This window comes from Dermacentor andersoni, chromosome 7, assembly GCF_023375885.2.
Source record: "Dermacentor andersoni chromosome 7, qqDerAnde1_hic_scaffold, whole genome shotgun sequence".
Classification (NCBI taxonomy): domain Eukaryota; kingdom Metazoa; phylum Arthropoda; class Arachnida; order Ixodida; family Ixodidae; genus Dermacentor; species Dermacentor andersoni.
This window is the reverse complement of record NC_092820.1, coordinates 44,964,711-44,991,300: the sequence shown is the minus strand read 5'-3', so window position 1 is coordinate 44,991,300 and position 26,590 is coordinate 44,964,711. Positions and strand designations below refer to the sequence as shown.

General features: G+C 44.8%; 1 protein-coding gene across 1 annotated transcript in view; it reads right to left on the bottom strand.

Moving 5' to 3' along the window:
* Nucleotides 1–26,590, bottom strand: part of LOC126535290 (medium-chain acyl-CoA ligase ACSF2, mitochondrial-like) — a 163,502-nt gene that overhangs the window by 122,110 nt on the left and 14,802 nt on the right. Inside the window, exons 2-3 of the mRNA XM_055073094.2 lie at nucleotides 13,093–13,273; nucleotides 8,257–8,385 (exon numbers count right to left, since the gene is read on the bottom strand). Coding sequence (XP_054929069.1) covers nucleotides 8,257–8,385; nucleotides 13,093–13,273 — 310 coding nt within the window. The remainder of the gene's footprint in view (nucleotides 1–8,256; nucleotides 8,386–13,092; nucleotides 13,274–26,590) is intronic.

Genomic DNA, 26,590 nt, shown 5'->3' with positions numbered 1-26,590 from the left:
CTCGTTATAGATATGAAGGAGTGCACTTCGTGCCCGTTCACCAAGGTGACATAGCATGCGGTAAGATATCCAGACCAGGCGACGACGACCGATTACATAGGGCGAGCGCCGCGTCAAGCTCTTGCGTTTTGAAAGGCAGATCCATGAGTGAATCGCGTGAATCTGGAATACGGTTCAATGTAAGCGAACCTGTGCGAGTTGGCTGGCCCGCAATCATAGCACAGAAGTCTTCCGCCACATCAATGTCTTGTCGGCGCTGGAATAGTGCTAGGGCCTTAAACGGGAAACGCTGTTCCGGAACAGAACGTAGACCTCGCACAGTTCTCCATATTTGAGATAGCGGTTTGCGTGGATCTAGCGACGCACAAAATTTCGACCAACGCTGAGCCTCAAGTTTATCCATGCGGCGTTGTATCTTCTTTTGCATTCGCCTGGCTGTTCTGAGATCCTGAATTGACTTAGTGCGTCGATATCTCCTTTCGGCACGACGGCGAATCGCACGAAGCCGCTCCAATTCCAGGTCGAATTCAGAATACCTTGGAGAACACGTAAGTGTGCGCGTGGCCGTCTGTGCCGTTTTCTTAATAGCTTGTTGAAGTCCACAAGAGAGGCCTTTGTGGCAAGCGTCCTCAATCTGGGATTTAAAGACAGACCAATCTATTCTTCGTATCGTGGTGAACGTATACGTGTTGGACATTCCCTTGATCTTGAGGTAAGTGGGGATGTGGTCACTTCCGTGCGTTTCAATGTCCAAAAACCATTTAACATGTGTGGCGAGGCGGTGGGAGACGAAAGTCAAATCCAGGCAGCTGCTGTACGTTATTCCCCGCAGAAATGTTGGACTCGCGTCATTCAGCAGGTAGAGACCATTGTTGGAAGCTAATGAAGCTAGTCGTCTTCCCGTCGCGTTAACCTTTGAGCTTCCCCAAATGGTATGGTGAGCGTTGAAATCCCCGGTGATAATCCATGGACCAGGTGGTGTTTTCAAGATGTCTTCTAGTCTTTTGGTGTCAAATCGACTTGATGGAGACAGATACACCCCCAAGAGTGCAAAGGTGACTTTCCTATTTTTAACAGTCATGCACACATACTGATTGTTGCCATGATGTTGCACCGGTTGGACGACGTAAGTGAGTTCACGGCGAATAAACACGACCACCTTGCTACTTTTGATGTCGCTTGATGAGAATATTGTCTCGTAGCCGGATAGTCTCATTGGATGGGATAATCTTGGTTCACAGATGACAATGATTGGAAAGCGGTTAGTGAGAACAAATTGATGAAAATCGGCGATGCGAGATCTTAGACCTCTCGCGTTCCACTGAAGGATCGACGCTTCTCTGACCTCCTTACGAAATGACTTGTGATTGTCAGTCATGGCTTCACTCAAGGCTTGCTAGGACGGGGCTCAGCGCGTCGAGCACTTGTAGTCCACTACCAGCAGATGGAGTGTCAATGCTTGTCAGCATGGCCCTGATGACATACACAATGGATCGCAGCACCGGGATCATTTGGCAGTCGACTGTTGAAGCCTCACCGACAGAAGCGGGCTTCGATGGGAGCATCAAGCGTGGAGGCTCCTTAGAAGACTGAGAGCTTGCAAGCGCCGGCCATTCTTCCACGGGGGCAGCATTTCCCGTCTGAGGCCTCCTTGTGCTCTCGGGCGTTCTATATGAAGATGATGGCGTTGGCGCAAGCGGCGCACGAGCTCCACCCTGTCTTGAGCGTTTCCGTCGATGACGACGTCGACGCCGGATCTTTTCTGAGGCTTCTCTATGGGTTGAGTTATCCCTCACCATTTGCTTCAGAACTTCGAACTCTTTTTTGATTCTTGGGCATTCTTTAGACGTCGCTTCATGGGTGCCTTCACAGTTGCCACACCTAAAGTTTGTGGCACGGCAGACATCTACCGTGTGTGACTCCGCGCACCGGGGGCATATTGGGGAGTTTGCGCAGGCGCCCTTAACATGTCCGATCTTAAAGCACTTGTGGCATTGAAGCGGCTTTGGGATAAACCGTCGTACGACATGTCGGAAGTGACCGACCTTTACGTGCGAAGGGATGGAATCCCCCTTGAACACAATCTTCACACAACGGCTGTTGCCAAGTCGGCATACGTGCGTGATGACCATTCCTTCCTATGCCGGTTTGATCAGAATTGGCAGGTCCGAGTTCGAAATAGCCAAGTCAACATCGTAGATCACACCTGCAGTGCAGGCCCCATCCATAGGTATGACCGATCGTACTTTTATGTTGCCCAAATCTGTTATCTGTCGTAGCGTCTCCAGCGTGGTTCCACTGGTTGTGTCGACAGCTAGAACATTCTTTCGTGTGTTCAGCCGGACTTCCTTGATTTCGTTTGGCGCCTTTCCCTCAAGAAAAACAGAGAGAGCTTGCCTGTTCAATACTCGAAGGTTGACAGAAGAATACACTGGCATGAAGAGGATGGTGTGCGGCCAGCGTTCACTACCTGCCTGCATGGTTGACGTACTCGCTGGTGACGACGCCTTGATAAGCCTCCTTTTAGCCCTTCGGCTCCTCACCGACACGAAGCTGTCATCAGATGAGTCGTCACCTGTGATTGAGTAGACCTCTGTGTCTTCGCTGGTGCTGGACCAGGTGCCTCGTTTCCTTGAGGAACTTGTTAATGTAGTGATCTTGCCAGACGGGCCGGCAATAGGCTCTGCATCCATGGCCACAGGAGTAGGAGTCTCTCTTGAGCGGTCACTGGTGGTTGACCAGGTGCCTTGACTCATAGAAGAGATTGCCGTTGCAGACTTCTGGCAGCACGGGCCTGCGGAACGTTCCGCGTCCATCGCCTCAAGCCAGGACGCGGAAAATGCCCCAGAGACTGATGAAAATTTGACGAAAACTGGCTAGCTGGGACAGATGCGTTCTAGCACTGAGTAACTTCGTCTTCCTTCCGAATTCATATAAAGCGAGTTGATATTCTAACGTTCTCAATCTTAACACGTTTCGGTTATAAGATTTCACATTATGCGTCGTTGTTTATTGAAAGTCGAAATGGGCGCATTGGAAAGACACATCCAGTTTGTTCGCATGCTGAAAAGTATTCGAATAGCACGAATGATTGGGGCTCGGAAGGAAAAGTCTAGCTCCCTGAGCCACCTACAGTGGTTCCTACCATGCATCCTCTCGCGTTTTATGTATACTGTATGGCCGCCACGATGAAATTTGTCGCATGCTTTCTCAAATTTTATGATTGGTTGCACACACCAAGAGCATATAAACTATTTAAAAGCACGCAGAACATTTTGGCGTTTACGAATGCCATTGTATTCGAACAACGAATCGAATAGCCATTGTGGTGCACCAGCGCACTTAGAAAAAAGCCATTCAAACACGCACGAATGATGAAGACATACTCAGGCGCGGAGGATGTCATCTTCATTCATGTTTGTTTGAACGGCTTTTGTCCAAATGCGCTGCTGCACCAAAATCATGGATCATAAACTAGCGCATCAATACCTAGTAAGAAATTGAATACGGCAATATTCGATGTGTTACAACCCTAAAAACAGCATCACAGCTTCTTTCCGCCCCGCGCCACCCCCCGCGAATAGATATTTGCATACTGCGGGGAATCGACGGATTGCAACGCGTTCGCTTAAGCGCAACCTCTCAGCAAAACTTTGTCTCACCGGTGCATACCGAGTGTGCCTATGGTTCTCTGTGGACAAAGCGTCTCGCGTTTTCTTCGATGTTCCTTCGGTAGTCACATTAGGTGCCCAAAGTAGACATTCGATTATGGCCAACATGCTTTCCTTGCGGTTTTTTTTTCTTCATTTCCGTGCCACCGCCCCACGAAAGAAAAAAAGGCATTGTTGCGGCGCAGCAAATAGTCGCATGATGAAAGTTCAATGTAATTACTTCTTCTTTTGCAGAAAGTAATGGGTCACGGGATCTTTCAGTTTCCGGATACGCTAATTCTATTATTGCGATAGCAATTATATGGACACTCTAGGCGCATTCTTGCCTTCCCCGTCGCCCTCACTTTCCGTATAAAGCCCAAGGGTGACATCATCGTGAGCGCCCGCCGCCTGCTGTATGTGCGAGTGAAAGCGTGGGCAGGATGAGCCGACGATTGTGGCTCAGTCTTGTGTACGCAAAGGAGAAAAGCGGCGAGGAAGGGCGCCGCCTCCTGTCGCGCGCGATACATCAGGGGCAGTGGAGCGAGGCGGGGGCTGTGATCTGTGAACCTGTTGTTGGCACGCGATGCTTGTATGCCTTGTTTAACGCATTATATACAGTGCCTTTTCTTAGATACGTAGATTTATTGGAGCGTTATACGTATATTTAAATATCTTGTGGCGCGGTTTTGTGTATACGTGCAGTGAACTTTGTTTCCAGTGACACTTTTTTGCCCTTTATCAAGCTGTATCTTCACATTTGTATATACCATTGTATATTCGCATTTCTAATGCACGAGGGCGAGTAAAATGAAAGTGAGCCAACCCACCCCGCGCAATAAGGGTTCGGTTCATTATGAGCGAGGCATGCGCGTTGCACAGAGTCATCTCTCATTTAAAAAAGTGACGCGCAGATGTGAGGATAAAGGTTCTTTAAAGGGCCCCTCACCAGGTCTAGCCAGCTTGAGCTGACAAGCGCAGAGCATACATAGCGTTGGGCAATAACGATCGTGTCTTCAAAGTATTACCTCGCTACGAGCCGCGGAAAGATCTGAAATTTCAAAAGCACGCTGTCAGAGGCGGCCTGGACTGAGGCCACCTGTTCGGCAATCCAGTGAGCGAAAATAAAGCTTTCTCTCTCTCTCCCTCTCTCTCTCTGCTCCTCGCGGCCACCGCGCTATAAGCCGGAGGATGATGTACTCGGGTACCTGCGCCTACGCACTGCAGTGTGACGTCGCTCATGGTGACACGTGATTTCGAGAATTATTCAAGACGACATCTGTTATCTGTGTGATCTGTTGCTTGAATTCACGAATTGAAGTTTAGAGAAATAATGAAACAGACAAACGCAATGTCTGCGTTTTTTTTTTTTTTTTTACTTCGCACCGAAGCAAGAGATGTACTTCCGCTTCGTTTGCTTGTTCCCACGGTCGTGCGGTCACGTGCGCAGTTACCGAAACTATGCCATTATTTTCTACCGTATTCCAGCGCGTGATCATGTTCTGCGATCCGCTTGTTCTGCCTCAGTATTCGTGTAGCACTGAATTATAGCGCTAGTCATGTGTCCTTGTGCACAGCGCGCGAAATAGTGCACTGCGCGAAACGCCGCCAGCGATAGGGCGCGGCGCCGAAAAAAAAAAAGCGATGAGAAAAAAAAGTGAAGGCGAGGCCCAAGACATATGTGTCATGCGAACGTCGAGGTCCGGCATGGAGGAACGCAGGGTAGGGATTTCGCCCTGTCTGTCGTACATGTTGTTCTTTCGTCCTCGTCTTCGTAGCGCTCTCTTTTTTCATCAAGTAGGGATTTCGGTTGCGGAAGCTAGACGGGGCGAGTGGAGAGAGTCTCACTATACAGTGGAGCTCGCCTCCTGAAATCATGGGTTCCCGGCACTGAAATATTTCTATCTCGGCTATTAATTAGCCGATTTGAAAACTTTTTGTGGCAGTACACTCACTAGAGGACACGTAACAACTTCCAGCGTATAACCAAAATTTGCCATGGGGCCTGGTGAGGGGCCTTTTAATGCTCTCGTACGCTGGGTTGAACTTGGTTTCGTGGCATAAAGGACACTGCAAAAGTTTAACAACGTGATGTCGTGAGGTTTTTGGCAGCTGAAGATGTTTCCCAAAAAGAAATTAGTCGCCGTATGGCTGCCGTGTACTTTGACCATTGCATTGCATTGGCCACTGTGAAGCGTTGGAGAAAACGGTTAAAACGTTGCAAGGACGATCCGAGACCGTGCCAAAGCCACCGTGCAATCACCCGAACACAATTGCAAAGGCTGATTAGACAAGAACGGAGGATAAGCATCGATGAATTGGCAGGGCGTGTGAACATCAATCACGGTTTGGGTCATACCATAATTCATGAAAGCCTCGATTATCGAATCTTGTGTGCGCAATGAATGCCCAAGATTTTGAAACACCACCGGAAGACAGAGAGGTTGGGCGCTGCCTTGATTCATCAAATTCGGTATCACAATGAGGGTGATGACTTTTCGTCTGTAATTGGGACCGGGGACAAATCGTTGTGCCACTACTACGAGCCTTAAACACGACGGCTAAGCTTACAGTGGAAGCATCTCAAGTCACCATCCCCAAGGAAACCAAAGGCCGTCATTTCCGCCAGAAAGGGGTTGTTGACTTTTTTTTTTCAGCGGCCATTTTCTAAACCTGGAGAGTCTATCAATCGTTTCTGATATTGTGAAATGTCGAATCGGCTGCGTGTCTCAATCAAGAACAAACGACGTGGAAAGTTGAGGAATGGGGTCACCTTGCTCCACGACAATGCCTGTCCCCACGACGCTGATGTCGTTAACGCAAAACTGGCAAAGTTCAAGTGGGAAATGCTGCAACATCCGCCATACAGCCCGGACCTGTCGCCTTCTGACCTCCACATTTTGGAGCATTTGAAAAACAAAAACAGCTCAAAGGAACCAGATTCGTGTCGAACGACGAAGTGAAAGAGTCAGTTACAAACTTTTTGAAGCAGCAACCCAAGGAGTTTTGTGAGATGGGAATCACGTGACTAGCTAGTCAGTGGGATAAATGTCTAAATGCTCATGTATACTACTTTTAAATAAAGTGCGCCGTTAATCATATATTCGCATTGACTCACTCTCATTTGACTCGCCGTCGGATATTTTGCAGAACTCCTGCTTTTATATGTGCTCTCTGTTGCGACTATAATTTCGGTGCAATTACTCGCAATACACGACCGATGACAGCAGCTCCTGCGCAATACATTCCAACAAAGGACAGCGTCAATGAGATTTTCCCCTGGTGGTTGTATATGTACAAAAATGTAAACTAGGTTCTTGAATGATACCAAGAGAGAGAGAGAGAGAGATGCAAATGAGAGAAAGGCACGGAGGTTAACAAAGTTTCATTAAAATATTTCTCCTCAACTGATTCATTTCATGGCTTTTACATTTTTTATATCAGCGGCATGCGCTGCTTTGCTGGTTTCAAACTGATATATTTCTAAAGTTCGTGTGACATTTTCTTTGCGTATTAAATAGACAGAAAATATGGAAGCACTGATGTAAGGTATTTCGAGCACAATTTTTCGAGCACATACAAGTATATTCTTTTATGAAGAAATACATATTTTCCTTGTCTTGACAATGCGTAGTGTTCAGGAATTCGTTTGCAGCACCTTTTGCAATGGCAATACAGTTAATAATAATGTATTTGATCCCTCGACAAACTTTATAAGGAGGAGGCCGAGCCGCTGCGTGAGCCCCCCGAACAAAATTTCTGACTACGCCACTGCTGTCGGTGTTTGTTTTCATTACTTTTGTTTGTGAGCTCTTATTATCAAAATTCCGAGGAATAACTTCGTATTGAATGAAAGACAACGTAAGAGCAACTTTGATGATTGAAGAGTGGTTGGGTATGCGTGGTTCGGAAGGATTTATGCCTAAACGACGGTTGACGCTGTACGTGGGACGCCGCCGGCGGATTTTTTGCGACACGGGGTCCTTAACGTTACCTCGTGAAAACGCCGGGGTTGCCCTTTAAGGAACCCGAGGCGGCAAAAATCAATCTGGAGTCCCCCACAATGGCGTGCACCATAATGACATCGCCCTTTTAGATGTAATAAGCCAGAAAATGTTTTGCGTATATTTCCAGTGGAATGAGAAAATATCTATGCCAGAAGAAGAATGGATGAGGTTCCTTACCCTTCATTATCATATCCGCTTGCAACACAACTGTACCACCTTTTGAAACTGAGTAACAATATTTACTAAAGCCCCGGGCGCCAACAGCAATAACCATTGGACAAATAAAGTTTATTAATATCCTATCCTACCCTTGTTGATTTCATGTTTCTCCCGGCACTTGCTCCGTTGTCATCTTTTGCAGTGTTATGATTTCGAATGTCACTTCTGGTCGTCTTGTTTATAGGCTTTGAAAATTGAGCCCATTAAGTAGGCCCCTGAAGGTGGAGCTATATTGCTAACACGTCACTCGCTAATACATCTGTAATCAATACTACACTTGTACTCCTTTTTTGCTCATGCTGTTAGGTCTAAGAGAGCCGGCAGTCGGTGCAACTACATAACAAGTTTTGCATTCGAAAAATTTCGTTGATGTCACTCACAAAAATTATTCCAACTTTAGCCATCGCAGCGGCCATCAGAATCCAGTTGAAGGTGTTGGGGGACCATATCAACAAGGTGTCTCCCTTGCAGAAACCGAGAGACAGCAGGCCTCGGGCTACTCGGTCAACCTTTTCATTTGTAAGAAAACAAAAGACATAAAAATTCATTAGCCAATTTGCTACCAAAGCCTGCGAACCGCCGGGCGCAACAACACAGGCGACATTATTGGTTTATGAACTTATAGACCCGGCGTTGGACGAGTAACATACACTATACTTGATTAACAATGTTGTCTTGGATGGTACAACTTGTAAACAGCAGCCGAGGTTATGTTGTTTTGTATTTTTAGTATTTTGTATTTAACGAAAATTTGAGTAATGCACTACCGCCAGTGATAAAAATCATAGGTAAGGAGGGCCCCGCAGCGTGCATAATACTTCGTACCCAGTGGAATAAATGTTTCTGTCGAGAACAGGGGCCCTGTAACGTAAAACTATTCCAATCTAATGACGTCAAATTCACGTAATCGCCGATGCAAGCACCGGGAGGTCACCCGCACTGCTGTTTCAACATGTCAATGAAACGCTCTCCTCGTTTATGGGAGGTCACTTTGTTTGCTTTCAAAGCAAACAAAGTGACCGGCGTTGGGAATTGATGCACTTCTTGCTTAGCTTTCGTTGGCTGGTAGAAAATGGCGGCGGCATGCAACGAAACGCTTAAAATGGCACTAAATCGGATCCTCAGCTAAGAAAAGTTGGCAGAGCGATGTCGTGTACGTGCTGCAAGGGCTCAACACTGTCATATTTCGACGTAAAGATGTTTGTTATGCACAAGTAAATCAATTTCTCCCGGCATCTCCAAGTAGCCAGTGCCAGAGCGATCGGCGGGCAGCCATTCTCTATTCATTTCCGAACGGGGTAGTCTAGGCTATTCTGAAAAACATGTCCATATGGTCCGGCATATTAATTCAGCTTAATAGCGTACACCTCACTGTGACATGGTGAGTTTTCGAGGTTTTGTGACGTCGCATGACAGTCAGGGGAACTGAACGCAGCTCGAAAGCTTTTGACCAATAATGGAAGCCTGGTTGTGAAAAAGGCGTACAAAGGGAAATAATTATTTTCTTTTGTTCGGTCTAATCAAGCATAACGAGTGTGTATATGTCATGTGAAATAAGAGCTTTACGCGAGTTTCCTGACGTCACCTGACAGACAAGCGAAATGGTGGTGGCCCGAAAAAACATTTTCTGATTACACAAATAGAATAGAAGAGTCGGGAATAGCTTTACGTTACAGCGCCCTAGTAATCGGCTATATTTCTAATTTTATGAGTAGAAGAGACAAGTAGTACTTCAGACAACAAAACGTGGTGCTCAAGTACATAAATTATAATTTTTTTTGCATTATACAGGGTATTCGAAGTAAACTCTCTAATTTTAGTAAAAACGTTTTCTGGTTACGGGAGATCTGTTTGCACATGTGGTCTGTGCGCTTTGGCAGACGCATTTTTTAGACAAATTGCAGCCTCCAAAGCTACACCTAACAAATACTTCTCAAATAAATTTATTTCCTTTCATGATTGTAATATGCCTTTATATTTCGAGACGGCGTCACTTCGTTTGATTCTCCTGTGGCACTTCCAATCTTCCGAGGCATTCATTATCAAATATAACACTGAATCAGCTAATTTCGCAATCAGTGCCATGAGTTTCGAATGAACGTCCAGACCGCTTGTAACGGAAGCAGATTTTGCGCAATGAGAACGATGTTTTTATTGAAATTACTTTTATTTTTACTCTGAATACGCTGTATAACGGTTCGTCACAGTTGTGCAGTTTCCAACGTAAGCTTTTCCTTTAGGGTAACACACATATTCTTGGGCTGGAACACTGTCATTAGTGGCCGGCGTATTTGCAACCCCTTTAACATTCTGCACATAAATATTCTCAATCCAGTTGCTCACGAGCTCTTGAAAGGCCTTCAGACGCATAGAAGAAAAAGAAAGAGACATATGTTGTTATGTAGGAAGTTTGCAACGCTAGTATTGTGCTTGTCTAAAATACTGTCACGACTTGTTAGCTTCGTATATGACCCTGACCACATTCTTCAAAATACCGCTGTCATCCTTCTATCGCCAGGCATCGGCAGCGCTTCATGTATCTAAAATTTCGTGTACGTTGCCTCTGTAGCGATGGCAGACGCGGCGTTTGTATTCGGATATGTCACGCCTGAAACAATCTTGGTCAACGCTGGATCCTGCGAGCACCAGCAAGTGCTCTAGAACGGGGTGACGCCTGTTAATCTAGCCGACAGACTTGAGTAGTTTTAGGCACGACCACCGCTACAATCGTCAGTCTAATGTCACCTTGCTTCCTGGACAAGAGTTTGTCCAAAATGAACATGACTTATTTGTTAATGTGATAGCAATTACATGGCCACTCCAGGTACATTTTTGCCGTCGGCATCGCCGTGGCCGTGAGCTTCCGTAAAAAAGTCGAAGTGCGGTAACATCATGGCCACGTACCGTGCGAGTGAAGGCGTGCAAGTGTGAGCGGACGATGGTGCCTTTATCTCGCGCGCGCAAGGGAGGAAGGCAGGGAGGAAATGCGCCGTCTTCCATCGCGCTAGACAGAGTGCGCCGAGTGATGAGAACTTCGTGCGTGCTGTGTTCTCATCGCCTAGTTCGCGTTGAAGCGACAAGCAGCAAGATGGCCAGTTTACGTGCTGCTGCAGCCGCGCTTCTTCACGCCACCGTTTTGACAAGTGTACGCGGTCATCGAGTGAGATGTGTTCTTGTTTGCTTGTGCGAGCGTGACACCATGGTTGGTAATTTAGTTAGTAAGCGAATGTTTACAAGTTTACACGGCCAACAGAACTAGTATCCTTACTTCGCATAGCTGCCAAATTATTTGCTATCGCAATCAATGCTTCGCCTTTCGGATGAAACTACGACTTTTTCATTGATGTACTGGTAGTGCTTTTTCCTTTCTTACCGTCATTAGAACTTGATATTATAAATAGAACGCTGTAATTATCTTTTATTCCTGTCTTAAGGGCCAATTCTCCAAACGACAAAAGAGGAGTGCCAAATATTTTGTGCAATTAGCATTCTCAATGTACACCAGGCATGGTATGGTGTCTGCCTGCTCATCTGTCTACGTATACAGCCGTTTTCCCGCCAACTTGGGTCACTGGGTAGCCTATGAACTAGTGCAGGAGCATGCAAACGATTCGGTTAAAGGGCTGGATCGGCGACCAGTGGCCATGTCGAGGGTTTAGGCAATAAAGAACTAAATAAAAGTTAGTGAAAATAAGCTCGCAAACAGAAGTAACTGCACAGGGCATCGAGTAAAACTTCTGTTCCACGTAATAGAAGCGCGTTATTCAAACAATTTTTCATTTGAATTATAGTCGCGTTATCCTTATGGCAACTTCTAGAAGAAGTGCGAAATAAGTGTTATGTGGGCATGATTTCGGCTTTACCGCCAAGTGTACGGGGGTATATCGATATAACATTATGAGCAACATTGGTGGTGGCAAACAAGCTTGTTCACATTTCCCGTAGGAACGCAGTGTTTGTTGACTTGTTTGCGGTCTTGCTACCTGCACCATGCAGATATGTACAAGAAGTTGAGGTGGTCTGGGAAGCGACATCGTTCTTTCCAAGGTGATCTTTTTTTGTGTTGGAGCATCGTGACCACAACTACGGTATTTGTTCAAGACTCTGTGCTGATATTGCTGATAACGCTTGCCTTTAAGTAGTGTAACAGTGTATGCTAGTTGGTGCAGCATTGTCACGAATAAAATTGTGGAGTACACATGACAAAGGGCGTTTGTGCTGTATCATCTTGCTCTCTGTCTTGTGCATTGCGTTCTATTTGTTCTTCGCAGCGCTTGGGTCCTAAAAGCTGTGAATAAAGACGACGCTTATAAGTTGAAGTGTCAGTTGCTTTTATTAAAAATTAGGAAAAAAATGTTGCGCGACAGTGCGCTTAAAAATTAGCCCCATATTTCGCTCTACTCCCCGCAATTGCAGCCATGCAGCCCTAATTCTCATAACTCGTTGTATGCTATTTGTGACCAATGATCATTGCTGTAGTAGATACCTTATACTTTGAAGACCAGTTTCGTGTATGCATCATCAGGGGAGCACAATCATTTTCGCGTGGCAGGCTAAGCTAATTTTGCTAAATATATAAACGGGACAGAGCCGCTAATAAATTACTCCAGAGAGTTAATTGACGTAATCGTCAAGCCCTAAAAAAAGTAAACCTTTTTTTGTAGTTTTAAGGTGGGGTCGAAAAAACAATCTGAGGCAGGTGATTAAAAGGGATTTATTTGGCAACTTTCTAATTATATAATCCCACATTGTACAAGCAGCGCTTGCATGTAGGAGCGTCCCGCGCACCGCGGATGGCTGGTTGACACAGACGGGACTTGCAATGAGGTTCTGTCTCTGACAGGAAACTATTGCGTCCACATAGACCACTCCATAGTATGGCATAGTGTGGTGTGGTATGGTGGGGTGTGGCTTTGGGAACATGCACTGCACCCATTTAAGATTGTGGCTAGTATCATCTACAACAAAGCTGCTTTGCCGGTAGCTGTTTCATGCTTGCACCAAATCGTGATTATGGGAGAGCCAGCATTTTTTTTTTCGTGCGCCTGCTGGTCGCCATTTTCTGACACACTGAGTTGATGAACCCTTAGCAAAAGACTCGTGCTAATAATCTAAGCGATACTCAGGAGGTACAATTGCCAGGCAGGCATGCCAGGCTAAGCGATTCCTGCTTTCAACAACAGCACGACCAGTGATGCTGCCATTCAGACACTCACCTGATGTTTGAAGTCAGCGAAGGTGCATTGCTTTCCTTCCTGCGCAAACGCCCAGCCAACACGGTCACCAAATTTTTCCGCAGCTGTGTCCACGTAGGTGCCAAGTGTCTCCGGTGATAGCGGCTTCGTGCATGTCTGAATGCAGTAGCTTGACCTCACACTCTTGTCGGACTTGCATATGCTGTGAATAGAGAATGTGTTTCACTAGGGATTTATGACGTGTCTGAAACACGGTTAATTAACGAGGCATCTGCGCACACGAAATTGAGATTGTAATTCAGATTAAAAACGCAGTGTGTAGGATGAAGACGAGAATCACAAAAACGCGTCACAACACCTGACAAACAGCTCGTTTGTATTGCACTGAAAACTGCCTCTATACGCGTACGAGTCGGTGAAGGCACCTTAACAAAGAACAATCAGATACGGTGACACGCCCTTGATTTAGCCTTAATGAAATACCAAACTCATGGATGCAGGCATAAACAGCGAAAGCAAGTCCGTCAGAATCGTGTAATGAATTTGTAAACATTGTTCTTCTCCTTCGCTAAAGCTGCTGCCTCTCGCATAAGTAAAATATTCGTGCCCTAAATTGAAATTCTGCTTCATTCTGTTACTACAACACAACTTTCTCTCTCAAATGCAGATAAATTTCGTTCGAACCCGTGCTAGTATTGTGCCATAAGATCATTTCTGCGTTTTACGAGTGTTTGAGTATGTAGCGGCGCAGTTTGCCCAGCTAACGTTCCCTCTTAAGAGCCTGTGCTGTTGCGATAAAACAGCGGCAGAGACGCAAAGATTAACCGTTCCTACAATTCGCCCTTTCCAGATATGCGGGCGTTGCCACACACCCGGATTTTCTCCTAAGACGTAGCACGGTAATTGGTTCCCTGCTTATGTGGTTTCTTCAGGGTTTCAACGCTCTACGGAACGGCGACATCCAATCGACGGCCAAAATTAACCGCACGTTCATTGTGCTACAGCGAAAAAAAAAACGCAGAGTATTGGGGAAAATCAGCTTGCACCACTTTTGGAGGTTAAGAAAAGAAAGAAGGCGCTGCGGATTTCAAAGAATCGGATCGATGACGTGGTCGTGTGCACCGTATATTTCAAGAACGCTGTTTTCAGGCCGACGAACTCTGGGCCGTCCAGCAGGCCCGCGGAACGACCGACAGGCTGGGCCTGACGGTCCCATCCTGGGAGTCGCCCGCTGCACTGTGACGCGCGCCTTGCAGGACCTCAATGAAGTTTTCCAACCAACCAAGCAACTTATTTCAGGCTACCGTCATGAGCGTTTAGAATGTTGCTCCGCATTCAGTGTTTCTACTTCTTTTCCTGCAAGTTCATTGCTATACGTCACTCAGGATTTGTTCACATTTTTGTGAATACGGATTAAAAGAAATGGTGTTACTTCAAAAATATACACTCTTGGAGAGAGAATTTCGTAAAAACAAGGAATGCTAATGCACCCGCCTTAACCAAGATTGCCTTATAGCATATTAAAACACTCTAATCGCACGCACACGGACGAGGCTGCACATGCCGGTGCAGCAGATCGCATTACACGCGTCTTGCGCGGTACTACTAGATCGTGCTCACAAATTGTATTCACAAATCGTATTCCCGATTAAAGTATCTTACGCTCTTCGCACTGCAGCAAGCCAGCCAGTTGTGATGTCGAACCTATTATTAGCAAAGGCTCTCGTCGATTGGTAGACAGTCATCATCATCATCATCATCATCATCCTATTTTGTGTCCACTGCTGCACGAAAGCCTCTCCCTGCGATCTCTAATTACCCCGGTCCTGCCCCAACTGATTCCAACTTGCGCCTGCTAGGTGGTGGTAACAACTTCATCGAGACTCTGCTCAGTTATGATCTGGCAGGCCCGAGTCCTAGAATAGCCCCTCACAAGGAGCGACCCTTTCGGCCCAGGCAACGGGGGCTTCTTGTACTTTTTCATCCGGCGTTCTGAGCAGCTCTTCCCACGTCTGTTGTGAGGGAGCTGGCAGGAGCGACCTGGGAGGGGGTAAGCCCTCGCACCCCCAAAGAATGTGATTGCTAATTTCCTAATTTCATCACCCCACTATTTCACAAAGCTTTTTGTTTGTAAGTACTGTCCACCATTCTGACAGCACATATGTAAATTCTTACAAAGAAAAAGCTTTGTCAATTTGGCTCCAGTTTCCTTGCAATTTCAGTATTTCCAAAAATGTTGCACAACTGAACTGTTGCATCGACACATGTCTCTAATAGAGAGTGCGCATAAGGTTAACTTTAACAAAAGCATTTCTGCCAGCGCTAGCTTCATTCACATCTGAGCGTCACCATGGTCAGTATGCGAAAACTGTGGGATGCCTATTTTCGAATGTTATATACACAACAGAAGACACAAAAAAAAAAAAAACGTTTGCAGCTTAAATAATGATCTCCTGCAATTTTGGCACTATTAAAAATAGCAGGTGTGAATATTTACCCTAACTTATAATGGACGATCAATACAAACCAATTAATTTGTTTAGCGCAAAACAACGGACACAAGACGACCTTATAGCTTGTTTAGCATACTATAGCTCACTATAGCTTGTTTAGCATCATGCCTAACTTTAACAGAACCACGAGTATATCTGGTATAGCGAGAACTAACATGGCGCTCAGGCCACTATAATGTCGTAGCTAAATTTTTCCTTTAACTTTTACATAACCGATACCATCATTCGATTCTACAAACTCCTTTCTCAGCTCCAATGTCATCGATTGGATCGTTATGATAAGATGGGTCTTGGGGAGGTTTTCAGATAAGGACAGTGTCGCCTTTCTTACTTTTTTATATTTCGGCAAGATTATTGTCTGGGATAGCAAAATCCGTTCACATATAAGAGCCGAGCTTATTTTTTCAGCACATGGCTTATCTTCAGCACACAAAAAAAATCTTTAGACACTCATGTGCGCCGCCAAGCAATGAGAGATGCCAAGCATGAAAGCGCGGCTCTGTCGCTGCAGCCATTGCCGCGAAGACAGCGCTGCTCTTTAGCGTATTTCTTTTCTTCGTAATACGCATAGAACAAAGTACCAATGCGTATGCAATCTAGATACTGCGAAGTTAAATAAGTATGGTGCACTTGACACCAGCCGCCTTACGTACGGTAATCTTATTGATTACACCACATGTACTAAGGTTGCGGCTCTACTTTGCACCGTTTGCTCAATTTCGCGACTTTCTATGCCAACATAAAACGAAAATTACTCAAATGGCGAACAGCATCCGCAGTCCCCATCACTATAAATCATGATCTTTTCATTTCCACTAACATTTCACCACACTGAATCATGTGGGCGAATTGGTTTAGGTCCACGGCGGAAAGTTTTTGCAGCGCGAAGCACTGAAGTGCGGAAAAGAGAACAAAAACGGATAAAGGAAGAAGCTTTCAGAATTGCTAATTGCATGTTTTCCTCTTGAAATCCTTCTTCCTTCGTGACACGTTTATCATGGCACGTTTCTCATGACACGGTATAGGGAGTTTAAAGTCCCTTTAAGGAAAACAGGACATGTTATGGGTGACACGAGACTAAAGTTTAAGGCTTGTATGTTAATCGAAGTCTCTTTAAGCATTGTAACGAGCATGTAGTACGTTTGCCCGGAGTATTGGGAGTGCTCTACGTGGCACTGAGTTTAAACATCTGTTAAAATGAGGCCTCCTTGGGGATAATATGTGGTCCATTTCAAAGCACGTCTGGCAGCTACGGCGATTACAGTAAATTACTTTTTTGAACACTCCAATGTTCTGCGCGCGGATTCTGTCAACTGCACAGCCGATTATCCTTCTGTCCTGGGTGGATCAAATGTCGCAACAAGCTCAGACTTTCTAGAAATAGTGTACGTTATGGAAGATGTGTGCACAAAATCTAAGTTGTGTGCAGTATTTAAGGTACATACTATAAGTTATTGCTATAAGAGTGCCCGAAAATGTCACCCAAGGGTTATCGAATCCTTTACTGGTGATCTAAGATAACCGAATCGGAGCCGAGTTTCGATTTCCAAGCACTGTGGAATATGTTATGAGCCACATGAAGGCACAGTAAGGAGTGTGTCAATTAATTATGACACTTGCAGTGAAGTTCAACTGTAACTTCGCCAAAGTATTATTGTACGAACTTCGCACAAAGTTTTTCCCCTAACCTTTGTGAAATTAGCCTGCAAGCTTCTCGAGCACATCATATATTCACACATAGTGCAACAACTCAATGATAACTCATTTTTTTTATTCAAAACAACCTGGTTTTCGCCCGGGGTTATCCTGTGAAATGCAACTTTTTTTTTTTAATTTACTACTGACCTTCATCTTAACTTTGATTCTTTTTTTCAGACTGACGTCATTTACATCAATTTCTCGAAAGCATTTGATCGCGTCGTTCACAAAAGACTTATCAATAAACTCGGTGCACTCAGTCTCGCGCCATTAATATTATTGTGGATATACTGCCTCTTAACAGACCAAGTGGTGTTTACTTTTATAGGAGGTCAGCATTCTTCAACAACAAAAGTAACATCTGGTGTCCTCCAAGGCTCGGTTCTTGGCCCGCTTCTTTTCTTGGTATTCATCAACGACATACCTAACGGAATTTGATCTACAATCCGTCTATTCGCAGATGACTGCATACTTTACAGCCGCATCAATAAGCACCGAGATCACGTACATATGCAGAATGACAAATCTTATTGAAAACTGGTGCTCAAATTGCATTATGAAGCTTAATGTTTCGAAATGTAAACGTATGTACGTGTTTCGAAAACACTTTAACTCCACTTTTACATAGTCGTTGCACTCGACACCCGTTTCGCAAGTACAGGAATATCGGTACCTTGGGGTCTTAATTACTGCTAAACTAACCTGGGCAGAACACATGGTGAAGGTTGCAGCAGATGCGTCGAGGTCACTGGGATTCATCAGAACAAATCTATTTTTGTCATCACCCTCTGTCAGACAGCTGGCCTACGAAACATTTGTACGCGCAAAGCTTGAATATGCTGCGTGTATTGGGAACTCCCGTCAAATTTACCTCATTAACATCATTGAAGCAGTCCAATACCACGCAGCACGATTTATATGTTCTAATTATGACTACAAGCACAGCATCAGTGAAATAAAAAACTCCCTCAGTCTATCTTCTTTAGCATACCGACGCTGAATTGCCCTTCTCTGTTTATTTCACCCAATTCACTACACATTTCCGCATTTACAGGGAACGCTCCTTCTCCCGCCGATCCGAACTTCTCGTCATCTTTTCTATTCATTGAGCGTCCAGCGTCTTCATGGTTCAACTAATGCCTTTAACAACTCGTTCTTGCCTACTGCTATAGCGGAATGGAATAAACATCCCGAATTGGTCGTCCTCGAACGTAATTATGTAAAACTTCGTGATTTATTATCCACACAATCTATGTAATCCTTGTATTTACTACAGTTCACCTTTGTTTTTGTTCGTTTCAATCATGCTTTGTTTTTCTATTTTTGTTTCTCGGTCGCAAGCGTTCTTGAATTGTATTTCGCTCCGCCGTGTGTATGCTGTGTAATGTTCCTTTTCTAGTATGTCTTAGCGATCCCTTTTTGACCATGTATATCCTGTTTTTGGTTCATTCAGTGACATCACGTTTTTGCCACTTTGTATTACTGACCAATTTTTGTGTATTCTGTAAATGTACTACCCCCTTCCCTTATGTAATACCCCAAGCAGGCCATTTAAGCGAAAAAGAGATGATGATGATGATGATGATGATGATGATGATGATGATGATGATCATGATGATCATGATGCAGTGAATCACGTATTGATTCACAAGTGGTTGGAATAAAGGACACGTTTTGGATGACGTTCGGGAAAGTGTTAATTGAGGTGGTAAAACTTGATCTAAAGCCATGGCACTCTGTCACTAAATTTCTCTTTGAAGCACTCATTACAGAATCATTGTGCACGTGGTTTCTAGGTGTACCGGAGGTTTTTCATTTGCGAGCAAATGCCTTGCCCAATTGTTTCTCGGTCTTCCGCCCTCCTAATTTGGTATAAAAGTTCTTATGCTCATTGTCAGCCCACTAGTGCGCTTATCTACCCTACCATACTGCAAACAATTTAATAGAATACAATATTTAAAACAATCTCATTATTGTAAGTTACCTACAGTCACGGCCCTAATACGCCCCCTTGTGTCACACGAGGGAGAGCTCACGGTTACCAGTAATAATTTTGAGGCGTCAAAAAGTAAGTTTTCTTAAAGACCATCTAAATATAATTTTACGCACTTTACTACTTCCATGTTTATTGTTCACAGAGATCAGTAGAAGTTCTAATAGGTTGTGTGGTACGGTGACAAAAGTCTTCTGTACATAAAGGAATACTGCAATAATGTGAAAATTGCTGTCTAAGGAACATTAAATGTAATTCTAAGATTCAACTAGTCGCGTAATACATGAGTGTTCATTCCTAAAACCATGCTGATGAGATATAAAGAAGCTGATTGAATGAAGGTATTTACTATTTCAATCTGCTCAAACAACAATGATGCGCTCAAGCTTTTACAGCAAATTGCTGCTAGCGAGATTGACCTGTAATTCTGAACGAGCTTTCTTTTTTGTCCCCTAATTTGGGTACCCGTAAAACGCTTTGCAACTTTGCAGCCATGTGGAATAATCCTAGCTATTAGCGTGATTTCGAATATAATGCTCAAATACTCTGCAATAACAATATAGTCGTACCTAAAAACAACGGGCAATAATGTATCAGAACCAAGTGTCTTCAATTTATCTGTCGGTCGTAGAAAGCCGTCGAGAACATCAGTGTCAGTCTGAATGCTTGCCATTGAACAATGAGTGACGGAAAGTGCTACAACCGCGCCATGCACAATTTTAGTGAACACTGAATTGAAGCATTCATCGATGGCAACAGCTTTTTCTTTATTAGTATTTATGTAGTGTGCTTCAGCTAAATCGTGCCAATTTTTTTTCTTTCCTCTGTATTTGTTATTCTCTTCCTCTTCCTGCAATAATCCTTATCGCAATTGGCGGTATGCTTTAATAAATAATAAAGTTATATATAACGTGAAACAAAGTATCACTAAGTAAACTTTTCCCCTCCAACATTGCTCTAACACATCTCCGAAAGTTTATTGCGGCAAAATCGCACAATTTCATTGGTACTAAACCAAATACTGAGGCAGTACTTCGCATTGCGGATGAAACTGACACTTTTCTTAGAACTGGCTCCAATCCAGTTTGGTGGAAAACAGTGGCACGTGGGTCTATCGGAGTGGCACTGTACAATCAAAAGCTCTTTTATCAAGTCTCATGATGACAAGAGATGCACAGCCTTTGTCGAAATTATACGCTCTACTCCAGGCCTTTACTTTACGGGGTGACATTTTTTATGTCTCACGGATTTTTAAAAAAAAAAATCGTCTGTTACAGATAACGGAGTTACCCGTCGTGGTTGTTCAGTGGTTATGGTGTTGGGCTGCTGAGCACGAGGTCGCGGGATCGAATCCCGGCCACGGTGACCGCATTTCGATGGGGGCGAAATGCGAAAACACTCGTGTACTTAGATTTAGGTGCACGTTAAAGAACCCGAAGTGGTCGAAATTTCCGGAGTGCAACACTACGGCGTGCGTCATAATCAGAATGTGGTGTTGGCACGTAAAACCCCATAATTTAATTTAGATAATAGAATTCTAGTACTTTAGCTTGATTATTCAGGGTGGTGGACATTACTTGCTCGAGAAATCAAAACATATATTCAAACTGTTAAAATAAGTTCATTAATTCAATTCAATATTAGCTACTTCGCTGTACGTATTGCAATTTATGAATTATAAACGGATGAGTTTGCAAGGCGTATCCACTCGGAATATATTAGCAGAATTACACCTGTTTGGAGGTAGGCGCCATCAAACTGGTCGTAAAAATTCACTGTTGTGCCACTTTATTTCTTTAAAACCCTCTTTCATGCATTGAAGCACAAAGGTAATTGGAACGCCAATGTGTTTTGTCCCACACTTTGGGAAATGATATCTCGAAACTGCCTTCATCCTAGACATTAATTTCAAGCGGATTCATCTTAAAATTTTAGCACCTACCATTCCTAAATTGCAAGTTGAATATTTGTGTTGATTTGTCATGCTAGGAGCGTTCAGCTCTTCAATTAAAACAGCTTAAGGACAAGTATTGTGCTATCTCTCACAAGCGATTTTTAAAAATTGCGTAAAACTAAATATTATTACCGTGTATATCTCGTTCGACCCTGCAATGCGATTACTGTGGCGCTCCTGTCACTCTAAACCTCTGGGTGGCGAGTATGAGACAACATACCATTCCCCACGGCATGGGAACTTATCGCATACCAGCAAAACTCCCTTAAACAGCCTATTGTCAGCCTGATGATTGCAGGCAACGCAGCCCGTATACATATCCCAGAGACTACAATAATTTTGCTAAATTAAATAATAAATGGGGTGCAAGAAAATGCCAGTAAGAAGTGGTCTGATCTGCCATCAATACAAAATTACTCGCTTCGTTTTTTGTTTTTTTTTTCATCCCTTCGAGCCTGTGCATCGCTTTTTGCTGTATTCGTTATTTCAGTGAGGCCAGCATGGGTCCCTCGCAGGAGGCTTCGACAAAGTGCTCTTTGCGTCCACACAAAGAAAGCTAGCCTTCACAAGGACAAATCCCAAGCAGACTTCAAAGAAGGACTCCACTTCAAAGTGGACTCCAGTTCTGTGAGAAGAGTGAAGTGCACAGTAAATCAAACAGCATCAAAGAACGGTTTGCAACGATAGCGAGCAGCTCTACAATGTGGAGGGTGCCAAACGCAATGAATGTGACACCTGTGCAAACTAATTGCTGAAAAACGCAGCTTCCGACTCACGCTATCAGGCATCGATGTTCTAGATGCTATCAAAACCCGCCATGGTGGGCGTAGTGTACGTGGCGTTGCGCTACAAAGTACGAGATCACGGGATCAAATCTGGGCCTCCGCCTACACATTTTGATGGAGGCGAAATGCAAAGAACTGCCGTGTGCCGTGCATTAGGGGCACGTTTAAAATTCTTAGGTGGTGCACTTTAATCTGGAGCCCCCACCACGGCATGTCTCATAATCATATCATCGCTCTTCCTGTTTCCTTTCACTTCGTCGTCGTCTTGTTCGCGCTGTTCCTATTGTGATCATACCATGGTTTTCGCACGTAAAATTCCAGAATTAAAGATAAATCCGCGCGTTCTTGTCACAGATTTTCTGGACATCCATTTTAGGTAGCCTATAAATTCCAGCTATCAAAGCTTGTACTGCAACACAATAAATGCTGGAAGTTGCAACGCCAACGGCGCACGAACCACGACGGCAAGCTTGTTAAAGCCTTCACTCTCCATGGCTCCGTTATTCACGGATCTAAGCCATGCGAATAAATATAATGGCCGCCTGCTTCCACCAGCCACCATTTCTCATTCGCGGAGAAAACAGAAGCATCATCTAAAGCTTGTGGCACGGCGGAAAAATAGACAGCGTTCTGAACGGCGACGTCTGTCCGCTGATCGAGCTGACTCCAACTCTTTTCGGGCTGCCTCCCTTTGCCGGTAGGAGCGCTGCAGTCTAGGTTGCGGGAGGGGGGGGGGGGGGGGGTCTCCATTTTCTGTCGTCTGCTAGCGGCATGAGGCCCTGCGCTCACATATCCTGCTGCAAAACGGCCTTATAACGCACGATGTTACTTTTTCTGTGGCACCACTATAGTTCTTTCCTAGTGTGTATTACTGCTTTCCGTGTTATTTGCGGAGAAATATTGAATACTCAACAATAAACCACCTACCAAGCTCCCTCTTTGATCTTTACCCCCAGGAAGGGGGCAGCGGCCCTCTCGGACCCGCGGAAGCAGCAAGGAACCAAGACTTCGAGGAGCACAACGCACAAGACTGACGTAGTGGCCGCGTTGCGGTAAAAGCTTCTCCTCCCTGCGTGGAGGGAGCCTAACCGATTCTGCAGGCATTTTCAATAGAGTTGTTCTTTCTCTCCCTCTCTCTCTCCCCATCTCTCTCTCTCTCTCTCTCTCTCGTGAGTACAGTTTATGTGTACACGAAGTTATGGTCCCGAACAATCCTTATAGCATTATTCTAGCTATCGGGTGCAACAGTCAGACATTAATATATATCCCTCTGGGAAATGTCTCTAGGCTTGCGCATTTGTTTTTCATGAATCCGTGTTAGCATTCAATAGACAAGGTGAACACTACTCGGCGTAAATGAAAGGTGAGAATAGAGTAATTTTCAAGACACTCTGCATCACGATAACTAATATTGTCACGTTGTAGTGACGTTAAAGAACACAGTAGCAATACTGTGAAAGACGAAACTAGCTTTTGTTGGGCGAACCTGTGCCCACAAAGACAGGCTACACTTAAAGCGCAACGATAGCGGCGAACACAGTCGGCGATCGTCGAAAATCTGATCAGCGGGTCAAGCCCGTCGGCTTTTATAGATCAGTCGTCAAATGTTCCAGAGTAATCGCTGGGACTCGCGTGCCTTCCACACAGTTCTACATTATTCGCGTCGCGCACACATGCAATCAGATTACACAAGGCTCGGTCACAGACAGCGGATGGAAGCATCGATAACATTCCAGAAACTTCCGATACATGCCGGCGCGTCCTGCGATGTGCGATAACATTTGTTAGGCGATGAAACGCGCCGCCCGATAAAGACAAACAAGTACACGTGTCAATATTAAAGGTATAACTTGTGCGGTTGGTACCAATGCGCGTGCTTGACATGCACGCTAAGCGCGAACATCGCTATTATTGCGAAGCCGTGGTTGCTCGCCTTATGTGCACAGCTTCAAAAGCTTTGCGCTTTGCAATAGCCGCCAGATCGTTTTGTATTTCTGCCAAAGTTGAGCCCTAGTAGACACGCTGTCTCTACAGTGCTCTTTCACGAGTTGCGAAGCACATTTCGGTCTCGATAGCACTACAAAGCTTAGATATTTAACAGGATATGTCTAAGCTTGCTTCCCAACGGCTCGCAGCACGCTTAGCCTGTTACACAGAAATTCATGGGACAATCTACTAGTGATTATCTTGCGTGCGCGCATGTTTAAGAAGTCCCGTATACCACGTCCGCTGCGGTGGTTGATGACGATGTAGTGGCGGCCAGCCCCTTTGTGACGGGTCGACACAGGCAACGCCTTGGCCTGCCTAGGTATACGAGCCTTGGTATATACTCTTAAATATTTAGGCGTTCTAGCGCTATCCATGACCCCCAATTATCCACGCCATCTGCCGAGAGAGAGGTAAACCATGACCGAAATAAATCGTAGGCGCGGCAGGCTCATTCCGACACCCAGTCTATTCTTTCATTGTGCTCCGGGTGGCCTTCAGCTGAATGTGCTCAGGTCTTGCTGAAGAAGCAATCGAAGGCAACACAACTCGCATATTGATTCATTTAACTGAAAGGTTACTTTGTCGTCATGATGGGGCCACTTGAACAGACAGCAATTCAAAAAAATGCCTTCCTCACGATATCAACCTGTAAAAAAAAAAAAACATGTTCTCCATAAATAGCGCGTTCGTTCAATAAAGACTACATAATCACACGTAGTTAACATCACATATCACTCGGTACCTCTTTACTACTCCTATATCTTTCAACAGAACAGGAGGCTGCATTTTCTAGAGTGGGATAGTCCTTCGTAAACAATGAAGCTTTTCTAACGAATTACAATCCTTCATAAATAATCTTTCGTAAACTTCAAACAGCCCAACTTCGCCATTTTCTTTCTGTAATCTGCCGCCGCCGGCTTCTCGACGCATTACTCCTCTAGCTCCTAAAATAACACCGGTGTGCAAATTGTAAACAACGAATCTACATGTTTATCTGCACGTGCAGAAGCGAGAGCCAAGGTCGCAGCCGCTGTAAGACATGATAAGTGCAAGGGCTCTGCGATAAAGTGCCAAGGCTAGCATACAGGTCGTGCGCCCCCGCTCCCTTCGTGTTTAAGTGTGGCAGTGTCTAGCTATACCCGCTTTTTTTTGTTTTGTTAACTTAACAGAACTTTAAAAAAAAATATCCTCTGGCATATAACGCAAATATTGTCATCGAGCAAGATTAGTCAAAACTGCCGGCATTACTTGCTCCAGAAATTCGAATGCACAATAATAAATTTACAAGCTCTCTCTAACCATCTCTTTAATTACTTACTTTGCGCGCATGTGTATAGCAATACGCCAATTGAAGGCACTAATTTAATGAGGCGCACCCATATGCAACGACTTCAGAAAGTAGTGCCAGTTTTCAGATAGGGGCTGTCAGACGCGCGTTAAAAATGTAAAAGTAAAAGTAAAAGTAAGAGACGTGCAGTAAAACTTGAAAGCATTTTGAACAGAATGCTTTTATACCTTGAAACAAAAATTACTGTAACGCCAATGCATTTTGTTATCAACTACGAGAGCGCAGTTCTCTAAACTGGTGTCATCCTCAGAATTTGTTTCAAGTGCTATGACTTTCGAAGACACCGGCTACAACCTGTAAATTGCAATATCTGCCATAAAGCATTTAAATTATGGGGTTTAACGTGCCAAAACCACTTTCTGATTATGAGGCACGCCGTAGTGGAGGACTCCGGAAATTTCGACCACCTGGGGATCTTTAACGTGCACCTAAATCTAAGTACACGGGTGTTTTCGCATTTCTCCCATAAAGCATTTAGATCAAAGTTTAATTAACAAGCTTTGTAAATTATTCAAGTATTCCTTCTGGTTTTTCTTGTGCGAATAATATCCACCTCTGAGAGCTGAGAGTTAAAAACCATCAGTGGTGGTTTTTAATAATTGCGTTAAAGCTGAAGAGAAAAAAAAAAAAACTTGCGGGGTCGCGCTCAGCAAAAGGGTGAAAACTTCACCAGCTACATTGAAGCCGTAGTCGACCTTTGCCGGCGCATTAATCCCGCTATGCCCGACTCTGAAAAGATCAACAATGTCATGAAGGGCATACAGGATGACGCCTCCCAAATGCTCTTGGCGAAAAACCCTCAAGCAATTGACGAGGTCATTACCCAATGCCTACCCGCCGTGGTTGCTCAGTGGCTATGGTGTTAGGCTGCTGAGCATGAGGTCGCGGGATCGAATCCCGGCCACGGCAGCCGCATTTCGGTGGGGGCGAAATACGAAAACGCCCTTGTACTTAGATTTAGGTACGCGATAAAAAACCCCAGGTGGTCGAAATTTCCGGATTCATCCACTACGGCGTGCCTCATAATCAGAAAGTTGTTTTGGCACGTAAAACCCCGTAATTTTTTTTATTACCCAGTGCCAGAGCGGCGATCTACTGCGCAAACACCGCCTTACTTTGCGCCGAGCTGCCGCGCCAGACGACACGGTTTCGGCTTTAACCGACAGTTCTAGTGCTGCTCCCGCCCACTCTTCGTTCCTCGACCAAATCAAGCAATTCGTTCGCGAAGAAGTCGCGCGC